The sequence below is a fragment of the Rana temporaria genome, chromosome 13 (genome assembly GCF_905171775.1).
Source record: "Rana temporaria chromosome 13, aRanTem1.1, whole genome shotgun sequence".
Taxonomy (NCBI): Eukaryota; Metazoa; Chordata; class Amphibia; order Anura; family Ranidae; genus Rana; species Rana temporaria.
This window is the reverse complement of record NC_053501.1, coordinates 1,045,970-1,067,706: the sequence shown is the minus strand read 5'-3', so window position 1 is coordinate 1,067,706 and position 21,737 is coordinate 1,045,970. Positions and strand designations below refer to the sequence as shown.

Below are 21,737 nucleotides of genomic sequence, written 5' to 3'. Positions count from 1 at the left end.
CCCCCCTCAGATCACCCCAATTCCTGCACATTCACCCCCCCTCAGATCACCCCAATTCCTGCACCCCTCAGATCACCCCAATTCCTGCACCTCCACCCCTCAGATCTCCCCAATTCCTGCACCTTCACCCCTCAGATCTCCCCAATTCCTGCACCTTCACCCCTCAGATCTCCCCAATTCCTGCACATTCACCCCCCTCAGATCACCCCAATTCCTGCACCTCCCCCCCTCGGGTCACCCCAATTCCTGCACCCCCCCCCCCCTCAGATCACCCCAATTCCTGCACATTCACCCCCCTCAGATCACCCCAATTCCTGCACCTCCACCCCTCAGATCTCCCCAATTCCTGCACCTCCACCCCTCAGATCTCCCCAATTCCTGCACCTTCACCCCCTCGGGTCACCCCAATTCCTGCACCCCCCCCCCCTCAGATCACCCCAATTCCTGCCTCTTCACCCCGCAGATCACCCCAATTCCTGCACCTCCACCCCTCAGATCTCCCCAATTCCTCCACCTTCACCCCTCAGATCTCCCCAATTCCTGCACCTCCCCCCCCTCAGATCACCCCAATTCCTGCACCTCCCCCCCTCAGATCACCCCAATTCCTGCACCTCCCCCCCTCAGATCTCCCCAATTCCTGCACCTCCCCCCCGCAGATCTCCCCAATTCCTGCACCTCCCCCCGCAGATCACCCCAATTCCTGCACCTTCACCCCTCAGATCACCCCAATTCCTGCACCTCCCCCCCTCAGATCACCCCAATTCCTGCACCTCCCCCCCTCGGGTCACCCCAATTCCTGCACCCCCCCCCCCCTCAGATCACCCCAATTCCTGCACCTTCACCCCTCAGATCACCCCAATTCCTGCACCCCCCCCCCTCAGATCACCCCAATTCCTGCACCTTCACCCCTCAGATCTCCCCAATTCCTGCACCTTCACCCCTCAGATCACCCCAATTCCTGCACCTCCACCCCCCCTCAGATCACCTCAATTCCTGCACCTTCCCCCCCCTCGGGTCACCCCAATTCCTGCACCTCCCCCCCCTCAGATCACCCCAATTCCTGCACCTTCACCCCTCAGATCACCCCAATTCCTGCACCTCCCCCCCAATTCCTGCACCGTCACCCCAATTTCTGCACCTTCACCCCTCAGATCACCCCAATTCCTTCACTCCTCAAGTCACCCCAATTCCTGCACCTTCACTCCTCGGGTCACCCCAATTCCTGCACCTTCACTCCTCGGGTCACCCCAATTCCTGGACCTTCACCCCTCAGATCACCCCAATTCCTGCACCTTCACCCCCTTACATGAGGTGTCCCCATCAGAGTGCCCCCTTACATAAATGTCTGCATCCACCTGGGGGGGTGGCACAGCTAAAATTCAAGAGGGGTGGCACAGCACACCCCCCCGTCCCCTTAGATCTGACCCTGTTTTTAGGTAAAGGTGGACTATCTGAATATGAATCAAAGTCCAGCTAACAACAATGCCTGGGGTGTCACTGAAACAGGAAGAGAGTGGAAATGTACCTAATGGGGACATACCAAGAACCGGACAGAGGTTCCATCCTTTCCCCAATCCAAATGGAAAAATACGATTTACCCGGAGTGCAGATTTATGTATAAGCCTGGGTGGTGGGCGGGGCCTGGGTGGTGGGCGGGGGGCGGTGGATGACACGATAAAGAGCAGATGGTTGTGTGCAGGTGAGCGGTACAGAGATATGACACCGGGGGGGGCGACACATCAATAGGAGCAGCCGGGAGCCTTTTCATTTCCTGCATCGAGCCCCCCGGAGATCAGATTAGGGGGGGGGGGGACACACATGGGGACATTACGGTGTAAATTACCTGCTTGGATTTAGTCCTCGGAGCCAGAGGCTTGATCACCACCGAGTCTGTCTTCCCGGAGGAGGAGGAGGAGGCGGGGCTGGAGGAGGCGGCCGGGGGCTTCTTACTGAATTTACTCATATTATCCAGAATGCGAGACGAGTTTCCTGCCAACGCCGGGCTTTTCTGACTGGCCGATACCTAAAAATGATAGAAAATATGTTACCAGAGAATCTTCTCACAGCATGAAGTGATGGGAACACAAACAGTATATATAATATATACCACAGAGGAAGACAACGTACAGTATATATATATATATATATACATACATACATACATACATACACACACACCTCTCTCTATATATCTCTCTTTCTAGCTCTCTATAATATATATATATTTCTCTTCCGTTCATGGACGGACACAGCAGCATTGACCTTAGGGTTATGTACCTATATTTCATCTGATATCTCCCCTCCTCCAATAACGAGAGATAAGGGGAGCATTGCTACACTACGGTCTATATTAGTATCTCTTGACACTGTAACTATGAGTCCTGTATATATATATATTATTTTTACAGAGGTTTACGTTTGACTCCTCCTGAAGAAGCGACCTTTGTGGCGAAACATGTTGAGGATTACGTCTGAACCTACATCTGTGTCCCCCAAAATACCAGCGGGGGGGGCGTTCTACTTTCTAAATGCAACGGAATCTTTAACAACTTCACTTTTGTTTTGTTTATAAATTGTTTTTTTTATGCAATTCTCTCAATAAATCTTTATATTGATCTTTGTACATTTTCTGGGTACCGAGAGAAAAGTCCTCAAATACAATTGGCGTCTTAGGGGCAAGTTTTGGAGTAGCCCTTGACAAGCCTTCCCCTCTTCCTCCAATAAAAGAAAGAGGGAGGGGCGGGACTGGGAGTCATGGGCCAATCAGGTGTGCGGAAAGCAAGCCCAGAACATACTGATTGGAGGAGAGAGCAGAGACAGGAGACCACATGACCTCATCAGTCTACTTCTATTCTTTCACTGTCCAGTCAGAAGGCTGGGGGCGGAGGTCCTAAGCTTTAGCTGAGTGTACTAGGTCCCGGGGCTGTGTAAAACTCAGGACTGGATGGACAGAATTACAAATCCTTTGGCAGGTAGAACATCCTCCCGATTGGATTCTGTCTGCACAGGGTTCAGCTTTACATGAACAGACAATAGATGATGTGACGCAGCTGTCTGCTGACAAGATCGCCCCGCTGACGTCTCCGAGGTTGAGATGCGATGGCTTGGGGGCGATAGGATGAGTCATCCTCCCGCTGACATCTCCCAGACTAATCACATCACAGAGATGATTTCCAGAGGAACAGAGAGATCAACACGCCAAGATCACCCCTCCCCCCCCCCGGCGCTCACAGCAGTGCAGATTTTCAGGATCTCCTCAGCAGAGCACCGGCATATCTACAAACCTCGGGTCAGCAGACTCACCTGTAGGCCTCGGAGGAGAGTCACATAACAAGGACAGATGGGGGGGAATATACCGGCACACAATCATTTCAAGCAGGTTTCTCCCACCAAACAGCCTAAAAACCCTGAAGAAGAGAAAAGACCCTCAGAACCCCCAAAACGTGTCGGCTTGTTCTTAAAGGGCAAGTTCACCTTTTTATGAAAAAATGACTCCATGGCGCCCCATGCTGGCAATGTGGTGGTCCGTACAACGTGTCTGTATACAGCGGCCCCAGAGTGAATATTCATCATAATTAGAGGTGAACAGATACGGGTTTTTCTCCGGCCGATGCCGATATTTAGAAATCGGGGCGGCCGATGACCGATAGATGATGCCCATTTTTGCGGCTGATATTTTAGGCCGATTTTTCTTTTTGTGGCAGGTGGCACTGGTTGGCACTGGCAGGGGGCACTAGCTGGTGGCACTGGTTGGCACTGGAATTTTACCATTGAATGTGTGAAACTGACGTTTGCAACTGAATGCAGAGAGAGAAAGGTGCTGTCAGAATTCAGCGGTGATGTCGGGTGGGCGGGACCCAGCAGCTATCAAACACCAGCCAATGGGATGGGAACTGGGCGGGCCGCTACATGTATGTGGCCCCGCCCCCTTTCTTAAGCAGCCCAATCAACTGGTTGGCACTTGCAGGAGGCACTGGTTGGCACTGGCAGGGGGCACTGGTTGGCACTGGCAGGTTTCACACTGAGCTGATTTGTCAGTTTCCGTGTTACACCATTTGTAACTGAATGCAGAGAGAGACCAGCTGTCAAAATTCAGCGGTGATGTCGGGGGTGGGCGGGCCCTGCAGCTGTCAAACACAAGCCAATGATTGGGCTGTGTAAGAAAGGGGGCGGGGCCACATACATGTAGCGGCCCGCCCAGATCCCATCCCATTGCCTGGTGTTAGATAGCTGCTGGGTCCCGCCCACCCCTGACATCACCGCTGAATTCTGACAGCGCCTCTTTCTCTCTCTCTGCATTCAGTTGCAAACGTCAGTGTCACACATTCAATGGCAGAGCCACCGAGTGAGGGGGAAACTGCCAGTGGAGTGTCAGGGAAGGGAGGAGGGAAGTCAGTAATCAGCCGGATTTGCACAAAAATCGGCCAATGCCGATTTCCCCAAAAAAAAGGCCAAATATCAGCCGACCTCTAATCACAATTGCAAGCACTCATTGGTCAGCGTGACCGCTCTTCTATCTTCTAGGACACCTTGTTAGAAGAAGCCACCTCAGATGCGCTTCACGTTGATCAGCACAGTCACATGGCCAATACGTGCCTAACAAAACCATCATTCCCAGTCATCCCTTATGACGTCAAGCCAGACGAAACGCGTCTAGGACCCCGTTTGGGAAACCCGAGGACGGTCTAGGACCCCGTTTGGGAAACCCGGGCACGGTCTAGGACCCCGTTTGGGAAACCCGGGCATGGTCTAGGACCCCGTTTGGGAAACCCGGGCACGGTCTAGGACCCCGTTTGGGAAACCCGGGCACGGTCTAGGACCCCGTTTGGGAAACCCGGGCACGGTCTAGGACCCCGTTTGGGAAACCCGGGCACGGTCTAGGTGTTTTTTTTGGTAAACTTGGTATGGTCTAGGACACCGTTTAGGTTACCTGGGTGTGGTCTAGGACCCTGTTTGGGAAACCAATAAAAAAAGCACCAGATTTTGTACACGTTTAGTTCAATCGTACCGAACCGAAGATCCAATACAGAATTAGAATGGAAATAAATATTACCTTGAAGGGGTTCACTCTGCCTTGATTGCTGGATACAATCGCACCTACAGAGAGACGAGCGTGAAATAAATTTAAACAAATTTAAAAAACGTATAGAAAACAATATAAATAGAAAACAATATAAATAGAAAACAATATAAATAGAAAACAATATAAATAGAAAACAATATAAATAGAAAACAATATAAATAGAAAACAATTACCGGATTTGGCGGTTGGCTGCTCCGGGGAGGCAACGTTTTTGTTAAAAGGATTCAAAGCTGCGAAAAGAGAAAAGAACAATAAAAAGACACAAAATATACGGAGAACCGACTCTATGACCCGACGGCTCCGGTGTTTTCATGTCTATGATCGGTACTTAACAGATGTTGAGGGTTAAACATTCCGAGCATAAAAACTGTGTGGTTTGTCTCGTGATTGGGGGGGGGGGGGTAAGGGCCGGTTATGGCGAATCTGCCGACTGCGAGTGCATTTGGAGGACAGAAGACACAGGTCTGGCAGAGGTGCCCGGCCGGGGTATCTGTGATCTGTCATGATGGGGCACTATTCCCCCCACTGACACCAATGATGGGGCACTATTCCCCCCACTGACACCAATGATGGGACACTATTCCTCCCACTGACACCAATGATGGGACACTATTCCTCCCACTGACGCCAATGATGGGACACTATTCCTCCCACTGACACCAATGATGGGACACTATTCCTCCCACTGACACCAATGATGGGACACTATTCCTCCCACTGACGCCAATGATGGGACACTATTCCTCCCACTGACACCAATGATGGGACACTATTCCTCCCACTGACACCAATGATGGGGACACTATTCCTCCCACTGACACCAATGATGGGGACACTATTCCCCCCACTGATACCAATGATGGGACACTATTCCCCCCACTGACACCAATGATGGGGCACTATTCCCCCCACTGACACCAATGATGGGACACTATTCCTCCCACTGACACCAATGATGGGACAGTATTCCTCCCACTGACGCCAATGATGGGACACTATTCCTCCCACTGACACCAATGATGGGACACTATTCCTCCCACTGACACCAATGATGGGACACTATTCCCCCCACTGACACCAATGATGGGGCACTATTCCCCCCACTGACACCAATGATGGGACACTATTCCTCCCACTGACACCAATGATGGGACACTATTCCTCCCACTGACGCCAATGATGGGACACTATTCCTCCCACTGACACCAATGATGGGACACTATTCCTCCCACTGACGCCAATGATGGGACACTATTCCTCCCACTGACACCAATGATGGGACACTATTCCTCTCACTGACACCAATGATGGGACACTATTCCTCCCACTGACACCAATGATGGGACAGTATTCCTCCCACTGACACCAATGATGGGACACTATTCCTCCCACTGACACCAATGATGGACACTATTCCTCCCACTGATACCAATGATGGGACACTATTCCTCCCACTGATACCAATGATGGGACACTATTCCTCTCACTGATACCAATGATGGGACACTATTCCTCCCACTGACACCAATGATGGGACACTATTCCTCCCACTGACACCAATGATGGGACACTATTCCTCCCACTGACACCAATGATGGACACTATTCCTCCCACTGATACCAATGATGGGACACTATTCCTCCCACTGATACCAATGATGGGACACTATTCCTCCCACTGACACCAATGATGGGACACTATTCCTCCCACTGACGCCAATGATGGGACACTATTCCTCCCACTGACACCAATGATGGGACACTATTCCTTCCACTGACACCAATGATGGGACACTATTCCTCCACTGACACAATGATGGGACACTATTCCTTCCACTGACACCAATGATGGGACACTATTCCTCCCACTGACACCAATGATGGGACACTATTCCTCCCACTGACACCAATGATGGGACACTATTCTTCCCACTGACACCAATGATGGGACACTATTCCCCCCACTGATACCAATGATGGGACACTATTCCTCCCACTGACACCAATGATGGGACACTATTCACCCCACTGACACCAATGATGGGGCACTTTTCCTCCCACTTATACCAATGATGGGGCACTTTTCCTCCCACTGACACCAAGGATGGGACACTATTCCTCCCACTGATACCAATGATGGGACACTATTCCTCCCACTGACACCAAGGATGGGGCACTATTCCTCCCACTGACACCAAGGATGGGACACTATTCCTCCCACTGACACCAATGATGGGACACTATTCCTCCCACTGACACCAATGATGGGACACTATTCCTCCCACTGACACCAATGATGGGACACTATTCCTCCCACTGACACCAATGATGGGACACTATTCCTCCCACTGACACCAATGATGGGACACTATTCCTCCCACTGACACCAATGATGGGACACTATTCCTCCCACTGACACCAATGATGGGACACTATTCCTCCCACTGACACCAATGATGGGACACTATTCCTCCCACTGACACCAATGATGGGGCACTATTCCCCCCCACTGATACCAATGATGGGACACTATTCCTCCCACTGACACCAATGATGAGGCATTGTTTTTCCCACTGACATCGGGACATTTTCTACTCCCACTGGCCACAGTCCGGCCCCCCTATTGTCTGAAGGGCCCTTTTGTTGTCAAAGTTTGTAGATCGCGGCCTTAGAGGAATGATCACAAAATCCCGGCCACAGACCTGCTCTGCCCAGTCTGGGGGGCTCGGGGGTTTCCTCCTCCGCCTCCACTTCCTCCTCCTCTCCCTCCTCGCCCTCCATCTCCGCGTCTCGCACTTCTTCCGGTTGTTTGGCACGTGAGTTGCCCCATTCTGTGGCCGTCCGGCTGTATCTGGGAGGATGAAGCACAAAGGTGACAAGACGATCAATAATCCATTTCACAACACTGAAGATCGAAAAATAAAAGGCGGGGCTAAACAAAACACTTTTCCTGTAGATTTTAAGCTCTTGGGGTCAGGGCCCTCCTCCGCCTCGTCACACACACTATACAAGACGGACGGACGAATCGCGGGCGGCGGCGATCGCGATTTTGACAGCCGGCCTCACAGGATGTCAGAGTCCCCAAGCTGCAGCTGATTGGATGAAAGGTGCCGATTTCCCGACAATTTCCCGATATCAGGCGGGGGGAGGGCCAACAGGATCGCTCACCAATCGAATGTCGTACAAATCTCAAAAATTCCATCCGTGGGCGGGTCTTGCCGACACCAGACTCCTCCTTCCACACAAACAAGGTGGATGTAGGAACCCCCCCCCCTATTGTATTCTGTATGTTTCTTTGTCAGAAGTCAATCAATTGATCGAATTCTTTCAACCAGGGCAGCCGATAAAAAGGTTAGCATAGGCTTCCCTGTATGGGGCCCGGGTCCTATCAGTTCAACAAGGGGGGAGGGGGGGGGGGTCCGGACAGCTATAGTGCAGGCAGTTGCTCCTTCGCTTCCACTCCCTCCTGCTGCAGGGGAGGAACAGGGGGATCGTTTCCAGGGACCCCCCCCCCATACTTCCTGATTAGCCTCTCTCCTGTCCAGGATCCCCTTCCTCTGTAACTCCGATCCCTCTGTGCCCCCCCCCCCCCCCCACCGACAGCTTTTCCTCCTCTCCCTCCTGTCAGCTGCTTCAGAGGGAGGCACAGGGGGATCGGTTTCAGGGATTGCCCCCCCCCCCATGCTTCCCGATTAGCCTCTCTCCTGTCCAGGATCCCCTTCCTCTGCAACTCCGATCCCTCTGTGTCCCCCCCCCCCCCCCCTCAGCACTGCCAGTATTTCCTCCTCTCCCTCCTGCCAGCTGCTGCAGGGGGAGGAACAGGGGGATCGGTTTCAGGGATTGCCCCCCCCCCATGCTTCCCGATTAGCCTCTCTCCTGTCCAGGATCCCCACGTTCCACGTTCCTCCTCCACACTCTGCTGACACAGATGTGTTAAATATCGGCCCGATTTGGATAATAATCGACCGATGCCGATTTCTCCAAAATGGCCGAATATCGGCCGACTTCTAACAGAGACCTCCAGCCACGATCGATGACATTCCGATGGCACGTCTTACCGGAAGAAACACCGGCATCTCAAGTAAGTAAAGCCAGTTACCCACCGCGCATGCGTGAGCTACACTGCACCTTGTGAATGGCCCTGTGATGTGTCTCAGATGAGTAGCGGGGGAAGGAGGGGGCTGAACCTCAAGCGAAAATCGCCGCGGAGCATGTGACCAGAGGTGGGAGTGACGAGTACCTGTCACAACCAGGTAAATAAAGCTTCACCTTTTCGCTTTAGGGGCCAGATTCACAAAGAGATACTCGGGTGTATTATCTCCTGATATCTCCTGATCCCCCATCGTATCTCTGACTTACTCTGGTCCTATCTATGCGCCTCATTCATAGAATCACATACACATAGATCAGGGGTTGACAAATTTGCTTGGAATCTAGGAGCCAGCTAAAAAAGTTAGGAGCCAGAAAACGCGCCCCGTCGCGACGAGCTTGCGCGCAGAAGCGAACACATACGTGAGCAGCGACCGCATATGTAAACGGTGTTCAAACCACACATGTGAGGTATCGCCGCGATTGGTAGAGCGAGATCGATAATTCTAGCCCTAGTTCTCCTCTGTAACTCAAAACATGCAACCTGTAGAGTTTTTTAAACGTCGCCTATGGAGATTTTAAAGGGTAAAAGTTTGACGCCATTCCACGAGCGGACGTAATTTTGAAGCGTGACATGTTGGGTATCAATTTACTCTGTGTAACATTATCTTTCATAATATTAAAAAAAAATGGGGATAATTTTACTGTTGTCTTATTTTTTAATTAAAAAAAGTGTAATTTTTTCCCAAAAAAAGTGCGCTTGCAAGACCGCTGCGCAAATACGGCATGACAGAAAGTATTGCAACGATCGCCATTTTATTCTCTAGGGTGTTAGGATAAAAAATATATATAATGTTTGGGGGTTCTAGTTAGAGGGAAGAAGATGGCAGTGAAAATAGTGAAAAATTACATTAGAATTGCTGTTTAACTTGTAATGCTTAACTTGTAATACCAACGGCCACCACCAGATGGCGCCAGCTCACAAAAAAAAAAAAAAAAATTTTTTTTTATTGCCCCCCCTTCCAAGCCAAGTCGCCAGGACCCTATTTCTAGTCGCCATGGCGACCTGGCGCCTGGGATTTGTCGACCCCTGGCATAGATAGGGCTAGATCCGACAGTGTTACAATGTGTTACACTGTCGGATCTTTTTTTTGATTTAAAAATGGCGCCGGGGGCGTTCCCGCTGATTTACGATAAATAATATGTAAATCAGCGAGATACGCAAATTCACGAACGTACGCGGACCCGACGCAGTCTTCTTACGATGTTTCCGTAGCGGTTTTCCGTCGTATACTTACCCCTTCTTTTATCAGGCGCAGCCAATGTTAAGTATAGCCGGCGTTCCCGCGTCGAATTTGAATTTTTAAACGTCGTTTGCGTAAGTCGTTCTCGAATACAGACGGACGTCGTTTACGTAAGCGTCGCAACCACTGACGTCCTAGCGACGTCAGTGGGAGCAATGCACGCCGGGAAATTTCGCGGCCTGCGCATTTAAATTGGCGCGGGAACGCGCCTGATTTAAATATGACACTCCCCTAGCCGCGGAATTTAAATTCCGCTGGGGGATTTAGGATCCGCCGTCGCAAGGTTTGTGAATTAGCCACTTGCCTCCTAAACTTGCGGGAGCGGATCTTAATTCACGTAGATCGAGCGGATCTATAGATCCGCTGCGCTACGTGAATCTGGCCCTCAGACTGTAAAATGGATGAGAACCTCCTGAGACCTGCAGATCCGATCGATTATATGCAAGGAAGCGGAAATCTATCAAATCGGGTCGCATCGCATCATCCGAGTGCAGAAGATACAATGTAACAGACGGAGTGATAGAAAGACGAGAAGACGGGAACACAGACACGAGCGCTTTGATTAGAGATCATTTAAACGGCATTAACTAAATAGAGATTACCGCTAATCCCCAATTCACTGAGAGCAGAAGAAGTCGCGGACGGACCTAATGGAAGCGCCGCGTCTCATTGGAGGATTAAAGCTTTTTTTTTTTTTTTCTTATTAGTGGAATTGCATTACCAGACTAATCCGATCAATGCGATCTGAGGATTTCAGCACCGGGTGCAAGAAACTAATAGCGAGATTCAGTAAGGTTTACGCCGTCGTAACTCTGAATCTGCGCCGTCGTAAATGTAAGCGTATTCTGGAAACCAGATACACTTAAATTAGGCTAAGATACGAGCGGCGTAAGTATCCTACGCCGTCGTATCTTACGGTGCAATTTTTCCGCTGGCCGATAGGTGGCGCTTCCGTTGAGTTCGGCGTAGAATATGTAAATGCCTAGATACGCCGATTCACGAACGTACGTGTGCCCGTCGCAGTAAAGATACGCCGTTTCCGTAAAAGGTACGCCAGCGTAAAGATAAAGCTGCCCCCTAGGTGGCCTAGTCAATGTTAAGTATGGCCGTCGTTCCCGCGACAAAATTTGAAATGTTTACGTTGTTTGCGTAAGTCGTCCGTGAATGGGGCTGGACGTAATTTACATTCATGTCAAAACCAATACATCCTTGCGGCGTACTTTGGAGCAATGCGCACTGGGATATGTACACGGACGGCGCATGCGCCGCTCGTAAAAAACGTCAATCACGTTGGGTCACCACCCATTTACATAAAACACGCCCCCTCATCCTCATTTGAATTAGGCGCGCTTACGCCGGCCCCATTTACGCTACGCCGCCGTAACTTAGGAGGCAAGTGCTTTGTGAATACAGTACTTGCCTCACTTACTTACGGCGGCATAGCGTAAATACGATACGCTACACCGCCGGAAAGATGCGCCGCCGTACCTGAATCTAGCTATAAATCTTGGTAAGACCCCTTTCACACTAAAGCGCTATTAAAACGCTCACCATGCATCTCAATGGACCCTTTCACACTGAGACGTTGAACTGGCGGGGCGTTGAGAAAAGTCCTGCAAGCGGCATCTCTGGAGCAGCTTTTGGGCGCTGAAAAAAAAAAAAAACGCTCCACAAACGCCCCTCTCCATTAAAATGAATTGAAAAGCGCGGTAAAAACGCCTGAATAGCGTCTATAATCTCTGAGCCGTAGAAAAGTCACATGATCTCCCAAAAATGTAAACATGCAAAAAAAAAAAAAGGAGCATCGACAACAGCGGGACTGAAGTTGCCCGCGCTTCAATAACGCTTGAAAAACGACTTCAAAAAATGTTAAAACGCCCGCAGCGGTGTGTTAATTTTACCGCTAGCGCCCCGAAAAACGCGGTAATAGCATATACTTTGGTATCGTTGTTTACTAATGCGAGCAGAATAAGGAATGGAAAGCGCGTACGGCTCAGCCAATGGGGCGGAGGAAGGAGAGCCGCCAGACATTGCAACAGTGTAAGAGAGAAAATAAATAGTAATAAAAAATAATAATAATAATAATAATAAATAATAATAATAATAAAAAAATAACTATGAAAAATACTATTAAATTAAAAAATAATAATTAAAAATAAAATAATTTAATAAAAATTAATAAAAAAAATATATAAAATAAACAATAATAATAATAAAAATTATTAAAAAAAATAATAATAATAATAATAATAAAAAAAGACTACAAATGACAGCACCCCCCGTCACTGACACATGATTGGTCGATGTAGATTGGGGAGAAGTTCCCTTTCCATGGAGGAAGCCTCAGATAAAATCTCCATTCTCTTCTCTACAATCCATAACAAGTATTACCCGGCATTCAGCTTGCTCCGGAAGTCTTCCTCCTCCTCCTCCTCTTCTTCCTCCTCCTGTGCAGACGCCAGCTCGGCCGCCTTCTCCAGGGCGAACTCGCTGAGCCGCTGGGCTAGGATTAGTCTCTTGGAGCGCGAGGCGTACTTAATGGCGAGGCTCATCACGTTGTGAGTCATGGACTCCGCCAGCTCCATGCAGCGGAATTCACGCTCCAGTTTGCAGGAGAGCTGCAGGAAAAGAGAAGATGTTTAACCCGACATGTGCGCCGAATGTGGAGCGACAACAAACCGATCGTCTCTGGGGTCAAAGGACACGTAGATCGGGGGGCCCTTCATCTAATAGGATAAAAACAGAGAACTTTCCCCTGGTGGTTCCACCCACCGACACCTTCTCTGCACTACTCATCCCACCCACCGACACCTTCCCTGCACTACTTACCCCGCCCACCGACACCTTCCCTGCACTACTTACCCCACCCCCACCTACACCTTCCCTGCACTACTCACCCCACCCCCACCGACACCTTCCCTGCACTACTCACCCCACCCACCGACACCTTCCCTGCACTACTCACCCCGCCCACCGACACCTTCCCTGCACTACTCACCCCACCCACCGACACCTTCCCTGCACTACTCACCCCGCCCCCACCGACACCTTCCCTGCACTACTCACCCCACCCCCACCGACACCTTCCCTGCACTACTCACCCCGCCCACCGACACCTTCCCTGCACTACTCACCCCGCCCACCGACACCTTCCCTGCACTACTCATCCCACCCCCACCTACACCTTCCCTGCACTACTCACCCCACCCACCGACACCTTCCCTGCACTACTGACCCCACCGACACCTTCCCTGCACTACTCACCCCACCCCCACCGACACCTTCCCTGCACTACTCACCCCGCCCACCGACACCTTCCCTGCACTACTCATCCCACCCCCACCTACACCTTCCCTGCACTACTCACCCCACCCACCGACACCTTCCCTGCACTACTCACCCCGCCCACCGACACCTTCCCTGCACTACTCACCCCACCCACCATCACCTTCCCTGCACTACTCACCCCACCCACCGACACCTTCCCTGCACTACTCACCCCGCCCACCGACACCTTCCCTGCACTACTCACCCCACCCACCGACACCTTCCCTGCACTACTCACCCCGCCCACCGACACCTTCCCTGCACTACTCACCCCGCCCACCGACACCTTCCCTGCACTACTCATCCCACCCACCCCCACCGTCCCTGCACTACTCACCCCGCCCACCGACACCTTCCCTGCACTACTCACCCCCCCCACCGACACCTTCCCTGCACTACTTACCCCACCCCCACCCCCACCTTCCCTGCACTACTCACCCCACCTACACCTTCCCTGCACTACTGACCCCACCCCCACCTTCCCTGCACTACTCACCCCACCTACACCTTCCTTGCACTACTCACCCCACCTACACCTTCCTTGCACTACTCACCCCACCCCCACCGACACCTTCCCTGCACTACTCACCCCACCCACCGACACCTTCCCTGCACTACTCACCCCACCCACCGACACCTTCCCTGCACTACTCACCCCACCCACCGACACCTTCCCTGCACTACTCACCCCACCGACACCTTCCCTGCACTACTCACCCCACCCACCGACACCTTCCCTGCACCACTCACCCCACCCACCGACACCTTCCCTGCACTACTCACCCCACCCACCGACACCTTCCCTGCACTACTCACCCCGCCCACCGACACCTTCCCTGCACTACTCACCCCACCCACCTACACCTTTCCTGCACTACTCACTCCGCCCACCGACACTATCCCTGCACTGCTCACCCCACCCACCGACACCATCCCTGCACTACTCACCCCACCCCCACCTACACCTTCCCTGCACTACTCACCCCACCCACCGACACCTTCCCTGCACTACTCACCCCGCCCACCGACACCTTCCCTGCACTACTCACCCCACCCACCGACACCTTCCCTGCACCACTCACCCCACCCACCGACACCTTCCCTGCACTACTGACCCCACCGACACCTTCCCTGCACTACTCACCCCACCCCCACCTACACCTTCCCTGCACTACTCACCCCACCCCCACCCCCACCTTCCCTGCACTACTCACCCCGCCCACCGACACCTTCCCTGCACTACTCACCCCACCCCCACCTACACCTTCCCTGCACTACTCACCCCGCCCACCGACACCTTCCCTGCACTACTCACCCCGCCCACCGACACCTTCCCTGCACTACTCACCCCGCCCACCGACACCTTCCCTGCACTACTCACCCCGCCCACCGACACCTTCCCTGCACTACTCACCCCACCCACCGACACCTTCCCTGCACTACTCACCCCACCCACCGACACCTTCCCTGCACTACTCACCCCACCCACCGACACCTTCCCTGCACTACTCACCCCACCCACCGACACCTTCCCTGCACTACTCATCCCACCCACCGACACCTTCCCTGCACTACTCACCCCGCCCACCGACACCTCCCCTGCACTACTGACCCCACCGACACCTTCCCTGCACTACTCACCCCACCCCCACCCCCACCTTCCCTGCACCACTCACCCCACCCACCGACACCTTCCCTGCACTACTCACCCCACCCCCACCCCCACCGTCCCTGCACTACTCACCCCGCCCACCGACACCTTCCCTGCACTACTCACCCCGCCCACCGACACCTTCCCTGCACTACTCACCCCGCCCACCGACACCTTCCCTGCACTACTCACCCCACCCACCGACACCTTCCCTGCACTACTCACCCCACCCACCGACACCTTCCCTGCACCACTCACCCCACCCCCACCCCCACCTTCCCTGCACTACTCACCCCGCCCACCGACACCTTCCCTGCACTACTCACCCCACCCCCACCCCCACCTTCCCTGCACTACTCACCCCGCCCACCGACACCTTCCCTGCACTACTCACCCCGCCCACCGACACCTTCCCTGCACTACTGACCCCACCGACACCTTCCCTGCACTACTCATCCCACCCCCACCGACACCTTCCCTGCACTACTCACCCCGCCCACCGACACCTTCCCTGCACTACTTACCCCACCCACCTACACCTTCCCTGCACTACTCACCCCACCCCCCCCTACACCTTCCCTGCACTACTCACCCCACCCACCGACACCTTCCCTGCACTACTTACCCCACCCACCTACACCTTCCCTGCACTACTCACCCCACCCCCACCTACACCTTCCCTGCACTACTCATCCCACCCCCACCGACACCTTCCCTGCACTACTCACCCCACCCCCACCATCACCTTCCCTGCACTACTCACCCCACCCACCGACACCTTCCCTGCACTACTCATCCCACCCACCGACACCTTCCCTGCACTACTCACCCCACCCACCTACACCTTCCCTGCACTACTGACTCCACCCCCACCTACACCTTCCTTGCACTACTCACCCCACCCACCGACACCTTCCCTGCACTACTCACCCCGCCCACCGACACCTTCCCTGCACTACTCACCCCGCCCACCGACACCTTCCCTGCACTACTTACCCCACCCACCGACACCTTCCCTGCACTACTCACCCCGCCCACCGACACCTTCCCTGCACTACTCACCCCACCCACCTACACCTTCCCTGCACTACTCACTCCACCCCCACCATCACCTTCCCTGCACTACTCATCCCACCCCCACCGACACCTTCCCTGCACTACTCACCCCGCCCACCGACACCTTCCCTGCACTACTCACCCCGCCCACCGACACCTTCCCTGCACTACTCACCCCACCCCCACCGTCCCTGCACTACTGACCCCACCCCCACCATCACCTTCCCTGCACTACTCACCCCACCCCCACCGACACCTTCCCTGCACTACTCACCCCACCCACCGACACCTTCCCTGCACTACTCACCCCACCCACCGACACCTTCCCTGCACTACTCACCCCACCCACCGACACCTTCCCTGCACTACTCACCCCACCCACCGACACCTTCCCTGCACTACTGACCCCACCGACACCTTCCCTGCACTACTCATCCCACCCCCACCGACACCTTCCCTGCACTACTCACCCCGCCCACCGACACCTTCCCTGCACTACTCACCCCACCCACCGACACCTTCCCTGCACTACTGACCCCACCGACACCTTCCCTGCACTACTCATCCCACCCCCACCGACACCTTCCCTGCACTACTCACCCCGCCCACCGACACCTTCCCTGCACTACTCACCCCGCCCACCGACACCTTCCCTGCACTACTCACCCCGCCCACCGACACCTTCCCTGCACTACTCACCCCGCCCACCGACACCTTCCCTGCACTACTCACCCCACCCACCGACACCTTCCCTGCACTACTGACCCCACCGACACCTTCCCTGCACTACTCATCCCACCCCCACCGACACCTTCCCTGCACTACTCACCCCACCCACCTACACCTTCCCTGCACTACTCACCCCACCCACCGACACCTTCCCTGCACTACTCACCCCGCCCACCGACACCTTCCCTGCACTACTCACCCCGCCCACCGACACCTTCCCTGCACTACTCACCCCACCCACCGACACCTTCCCTGCACCACTCACCCCGCCCACCGACACCTTCCCTGCACTACTGACCCCACCGACACCTTCCCTGCACTACTCACCCCACCCCCACCTACACCTTCCCTGCACTACTCATCCCACCCACCGACACCTTCCCTGCACTACTCACTCCACCCCCACCATCACCTTCCCTGCACTACTCATCCCACCCCCACCGACACCTTCCCTGCACTACTCACCCCGCCCACCGACACCTTCCCTGCACTACTCACCCCACCCCCACCGTCCCTGCACTACTGACCCCACCCCCACCATCACCTTCCCTGCACTACTCACCCCACCCCCACCGACACCTTCCCTGCACTACTCACCCCACCCCCACCGTCCCTGCACTACTGACCCCACCCCCACCATCACCTTCCCTGCACTACTCACCCCACCCACCGACACCTTCCCTGCACTACTCACCCCACCCACCGACACCTTCCCTGCACTACTCACCCCACCCCACCCCCACCTTCCCTGCACTACTCACCCCACCCCCACCTACACCTTCCTTGCACTACTCACCCCACCCCCACCGACACCTTCCCTGCACTACTCACCCCACCTACACCTTCCTTGCACTACTCACCCCACCCACCGACACCTTCCCTGCACCACTCACCCCGCCCACCTACACCTTCCCTGCACTACTGACCCCACCCCCCCCGACACCTTCCCTGCACTACTCACCCCACCCCCACCTACACCTTCCTTGCACTACTCACCCCACCCCCACCGACACCTTCCCTGCACTACTCACCCCACCTACACCTTCCTTGCACTACTCACCCCACCCCCACCGACACCTTCCCTGCACTACTTACCCCGCCCACCGACACCTTCCCTGCACTACTCACCCCACCCCCACCTACACCTTCCTTGCACTACTCACCCCACCCCCACCGACACCTTCCCTGCACTACTGACCCCACCGACACCTTCCCTGCACTACTCACCCCACCCCCACCTACACCTTCCCTGCACTACTCATCCCACCCATCGACACCTTCCCTGCACTACTCACTCCACCCCCACCATCACCTTCCCTGCACTACTCATCCCACCCCCACCGACACCGTCCCTGCACTACTCACCCCGCCCACCGACACCTTCCCTGCACTACTCACCCCACCCCCACCCCCACCTTCCCTGCACTACTCACCCCACCCCCACCTACACCTTCCTTGCACTACTCACCCCACCCACCGACACCTTCCCTGCACTACTCACCCCACCCCCACCGACACCTTCCCTGCACTACTCACCCCACCCACCGACACCTTCCCTGCACTACTGACTCCACCCCCACCATCACCTTCCCTGCACTACTCACCCCACCCACCGACACCTTCCCTGCACTACTCACCCCACCCCCACCGACACCTTCCCTGCACTACTCACCCCACCCCCACCGACACCTTCCCTGCACTACTCACCCCACCCACCGACACCTTCCCTGCACTACTCATCCCACCTCCACCGACACCTTCCCTGCACTACTCACCCCACCCCCACCGACACCTTCCCTGCACTACTCACCCCACCCCCACCTACACCTTCCCTGCACTACTCACCCCACCCACCATCACCTTCCCTGCACTACTCATCCCACCCCCACCGACACCGTCCCTGCACTACTCACCCCGCCCACCGACACCTTCCCTGCACTACTCATCCCACCCACCGACACCTTCCCTGCACTACTCACCCCGCCCACCGACACCTTCCCTGCACTACTCACCCCACCCCCACCTACACCTTCCCTGCACTACTCACCCCACCCCCACCCCCACCTTCCCTGCACTACTCACCCCACCCCCACCTACACCTACACCTTCCTTGCACTACTCACCCCACCCCCACCGACACCTTCCCTGCACTACTCACCCCACCTACACCTTCCTTGCACTACTCACCCCACCCCCACCGACACCTTCCCTGCACTACTCATCCCACCCCCACCGACACCGTCCCTGCACTACTCACCCCGCCCACCGACACCTTCCCTGCACTACTCATCCCACCCACCGACACCTTCCCTGCACTACTCACCCCGCCCACCGACACCTTCCCTGCACTACTCACCCCACCCCCACCTACACCTTCCCTGCACTACTCACCCCACCCCCACCCCCACCTTCCCTGCACTACTCACCCCACCCCCACCTACACCTTCCTTGCACTACTCACCCCACCCCCACCGACACCTTCCCTGCACTACTCACCCCACCTACACCTTCCTTGCACTACTCACCCCACCCCCACCTACACCTTCCCTGCACTACTGACCCCACCCCCACCGACACCTTCCCTGCACTACTTACCCCGCCCACCTACACCTTCCCTGCACTACTCACCCCACCAACCAACACCTTCCCTGCACTACTCACCCCACCCACCTACACCTTCCCTGCACTACTGACCCCACCCCCACCGACACCTTCCCTGCACTACTCACCCCACCCCCACCTACACCTTTCCCTGCACTACTCACCCCGCCCACCGACACCTTCCCTGCACTACTCACCCCGCCCACCGACACCTTCCCTGCACTACTCACCCCGCCCACCGACACCTTCCCTGCACTACTCACCCCGCCCACCGACACCTTCCCTGCACTACTCACCCCGCCCACCGACACCTTCCCTGCACTACTCACCCCACCCCCACCTACACCTTCCCTGCACTACTCACCCCACCCCCACCCCCACCTTCCTTGCACTACTCACCCCACCCCCACCGACACCTTCCCTGCACTACTCACCCCACCCCCACCTACACCTTCCCTGCACTACTGACCCCACCCCCACCGACACCTTCCCTGCACTACTTAGCCCGCCCACCTACACCTTCCCTGCACTACTCACCCCACCAACCAACACCTTCCCTGCACTACTCACCCCACCCACCTACACCTTCCCTGCACTACTGACCCCACCCCCACCGACACCTTCCCTGCACTACTCACCCCACCCCCACCTACACCTTTCCCTGCACTACTCACCCCGCCCACCGACACCTTCCCTGCACTACTCACCCCACCTACACCTTCCTTGCACTACTCACCCCACCCCCACCTACACCTTCCCTGCACTACTGACCCCACCCCCACCGACACCTTCCATGCACTACTCACCCCACCCCCACCTACACCTTCCCTGCACTACTCACCCCACCCCCACCGACACCTTCCCTGCACTACTCACCCCACCCACCTACACCTTCCCTGCACTACTCACCCCACCCCCACCTACACCTTCCCTGCACTACTCACCCCACCCACCGAAACCTTCCCTGCACTACTCACCCCACCCACCGACACCTTCCCTGCACTACTCACCCCACCCCCACCGACACCTTCCCTGCACTACTCACCCCACCCCCACCTACACCTTTCCCTGCACTACTCACCCCGCCCACCGACACCTTCCCTGCACTACTCACCCCACCTACACCTTCCTTGCACTACTCACCCCACCCCCACCTACACCTTCCCTGCACTACTGACCCCACCCCCACCGACACCTTCCATGCACTACTCACCCCACCCCCACCTACACCTTCCCTGCACTACTCACCCCACCCACCGACACCTTCCCTGCACTACTCACCCCACCCCCACCTACACCTTCCCTGCACTACTCACCCCACCCACCGACACCTTCCCTGCACTACTCACCCCACCCACCGACACCTTCCCTGCACTACTCACCCCACCCCCACCGACACCTTCCCTGCACTACTCACCCCACCCCCACCGACACCTTCCCTGCACTACTCACCCCACCCCCACCATCACCTTCCTTGCACTACTCACTCCACCCACCGACACCTTCCCTGCACTACTCACCCCACCCCCACCTACACCTTCCCTGCACTACTCACCCCACCCACCGAAACCTTCCCTGCACTACTCACCCCACCCACCGACACCTTCCCTGCACTACTCACCCCACCCCCACCGACACCTTCCCTGCACTACTCACCCCACCCCCACCGACACCTTCCCTGCACTACTCACCCCACCCCCACCATCACCTTCCTTGCACTACTCACTCCACCCACCGACACCTTCCCTGCACTACTCACCCCACCCACCGACACCTTCCTTGCACTACTCACTCCACCCACCGACACCTTCCATGCACTACTCATCCCACCCACCGACACCTTCCCTGCACTACTCACCCCACCCACCGACACCTTCCATGCACTACTCACTCCACCC

At 55.3% G+C, this 21,737-nt stretch overlaps 1 protein-coding gene across 2 annotated transcripts in view; it reads right to left on the bottom strand.

The window, feature by feature from the left end:
• Positions 1-21,737, bottom strand: part of WDHD1 (WD repeat and HMG-box DNA binding protein 1) — a 78,127-nt gene that overhangs the window by 9,156 nt on the left and 47,234 nt on the right. For both annotated transcript variants that reach the window (XM_040333633.1, XM_040333632.1), the window contains exons 19-23: positions 12,867-13,093; positions 7,785-7,933; positions 5,257-5,313; positions 5,054-5,097; positions 1,844-2,023 (exon numbers count right to left, since the gene is read on the bottom strand). In XM_040333633.1, the coding sequence (XP_040189567.1) occupies positions 1,844-2,023; positions 5,054-5,097; positions 5,257-5,313; positions 7,785-7,933; positions 12,867-13,093 (657 nt within the window). The remainder of the gene's footprint in view (positions 1-1,843; positions 2,024-5,053; positions 5,098-5,256; positions 5,314-7,784; positions 7,934-12,866; positions 13,094-21,737) is intronic.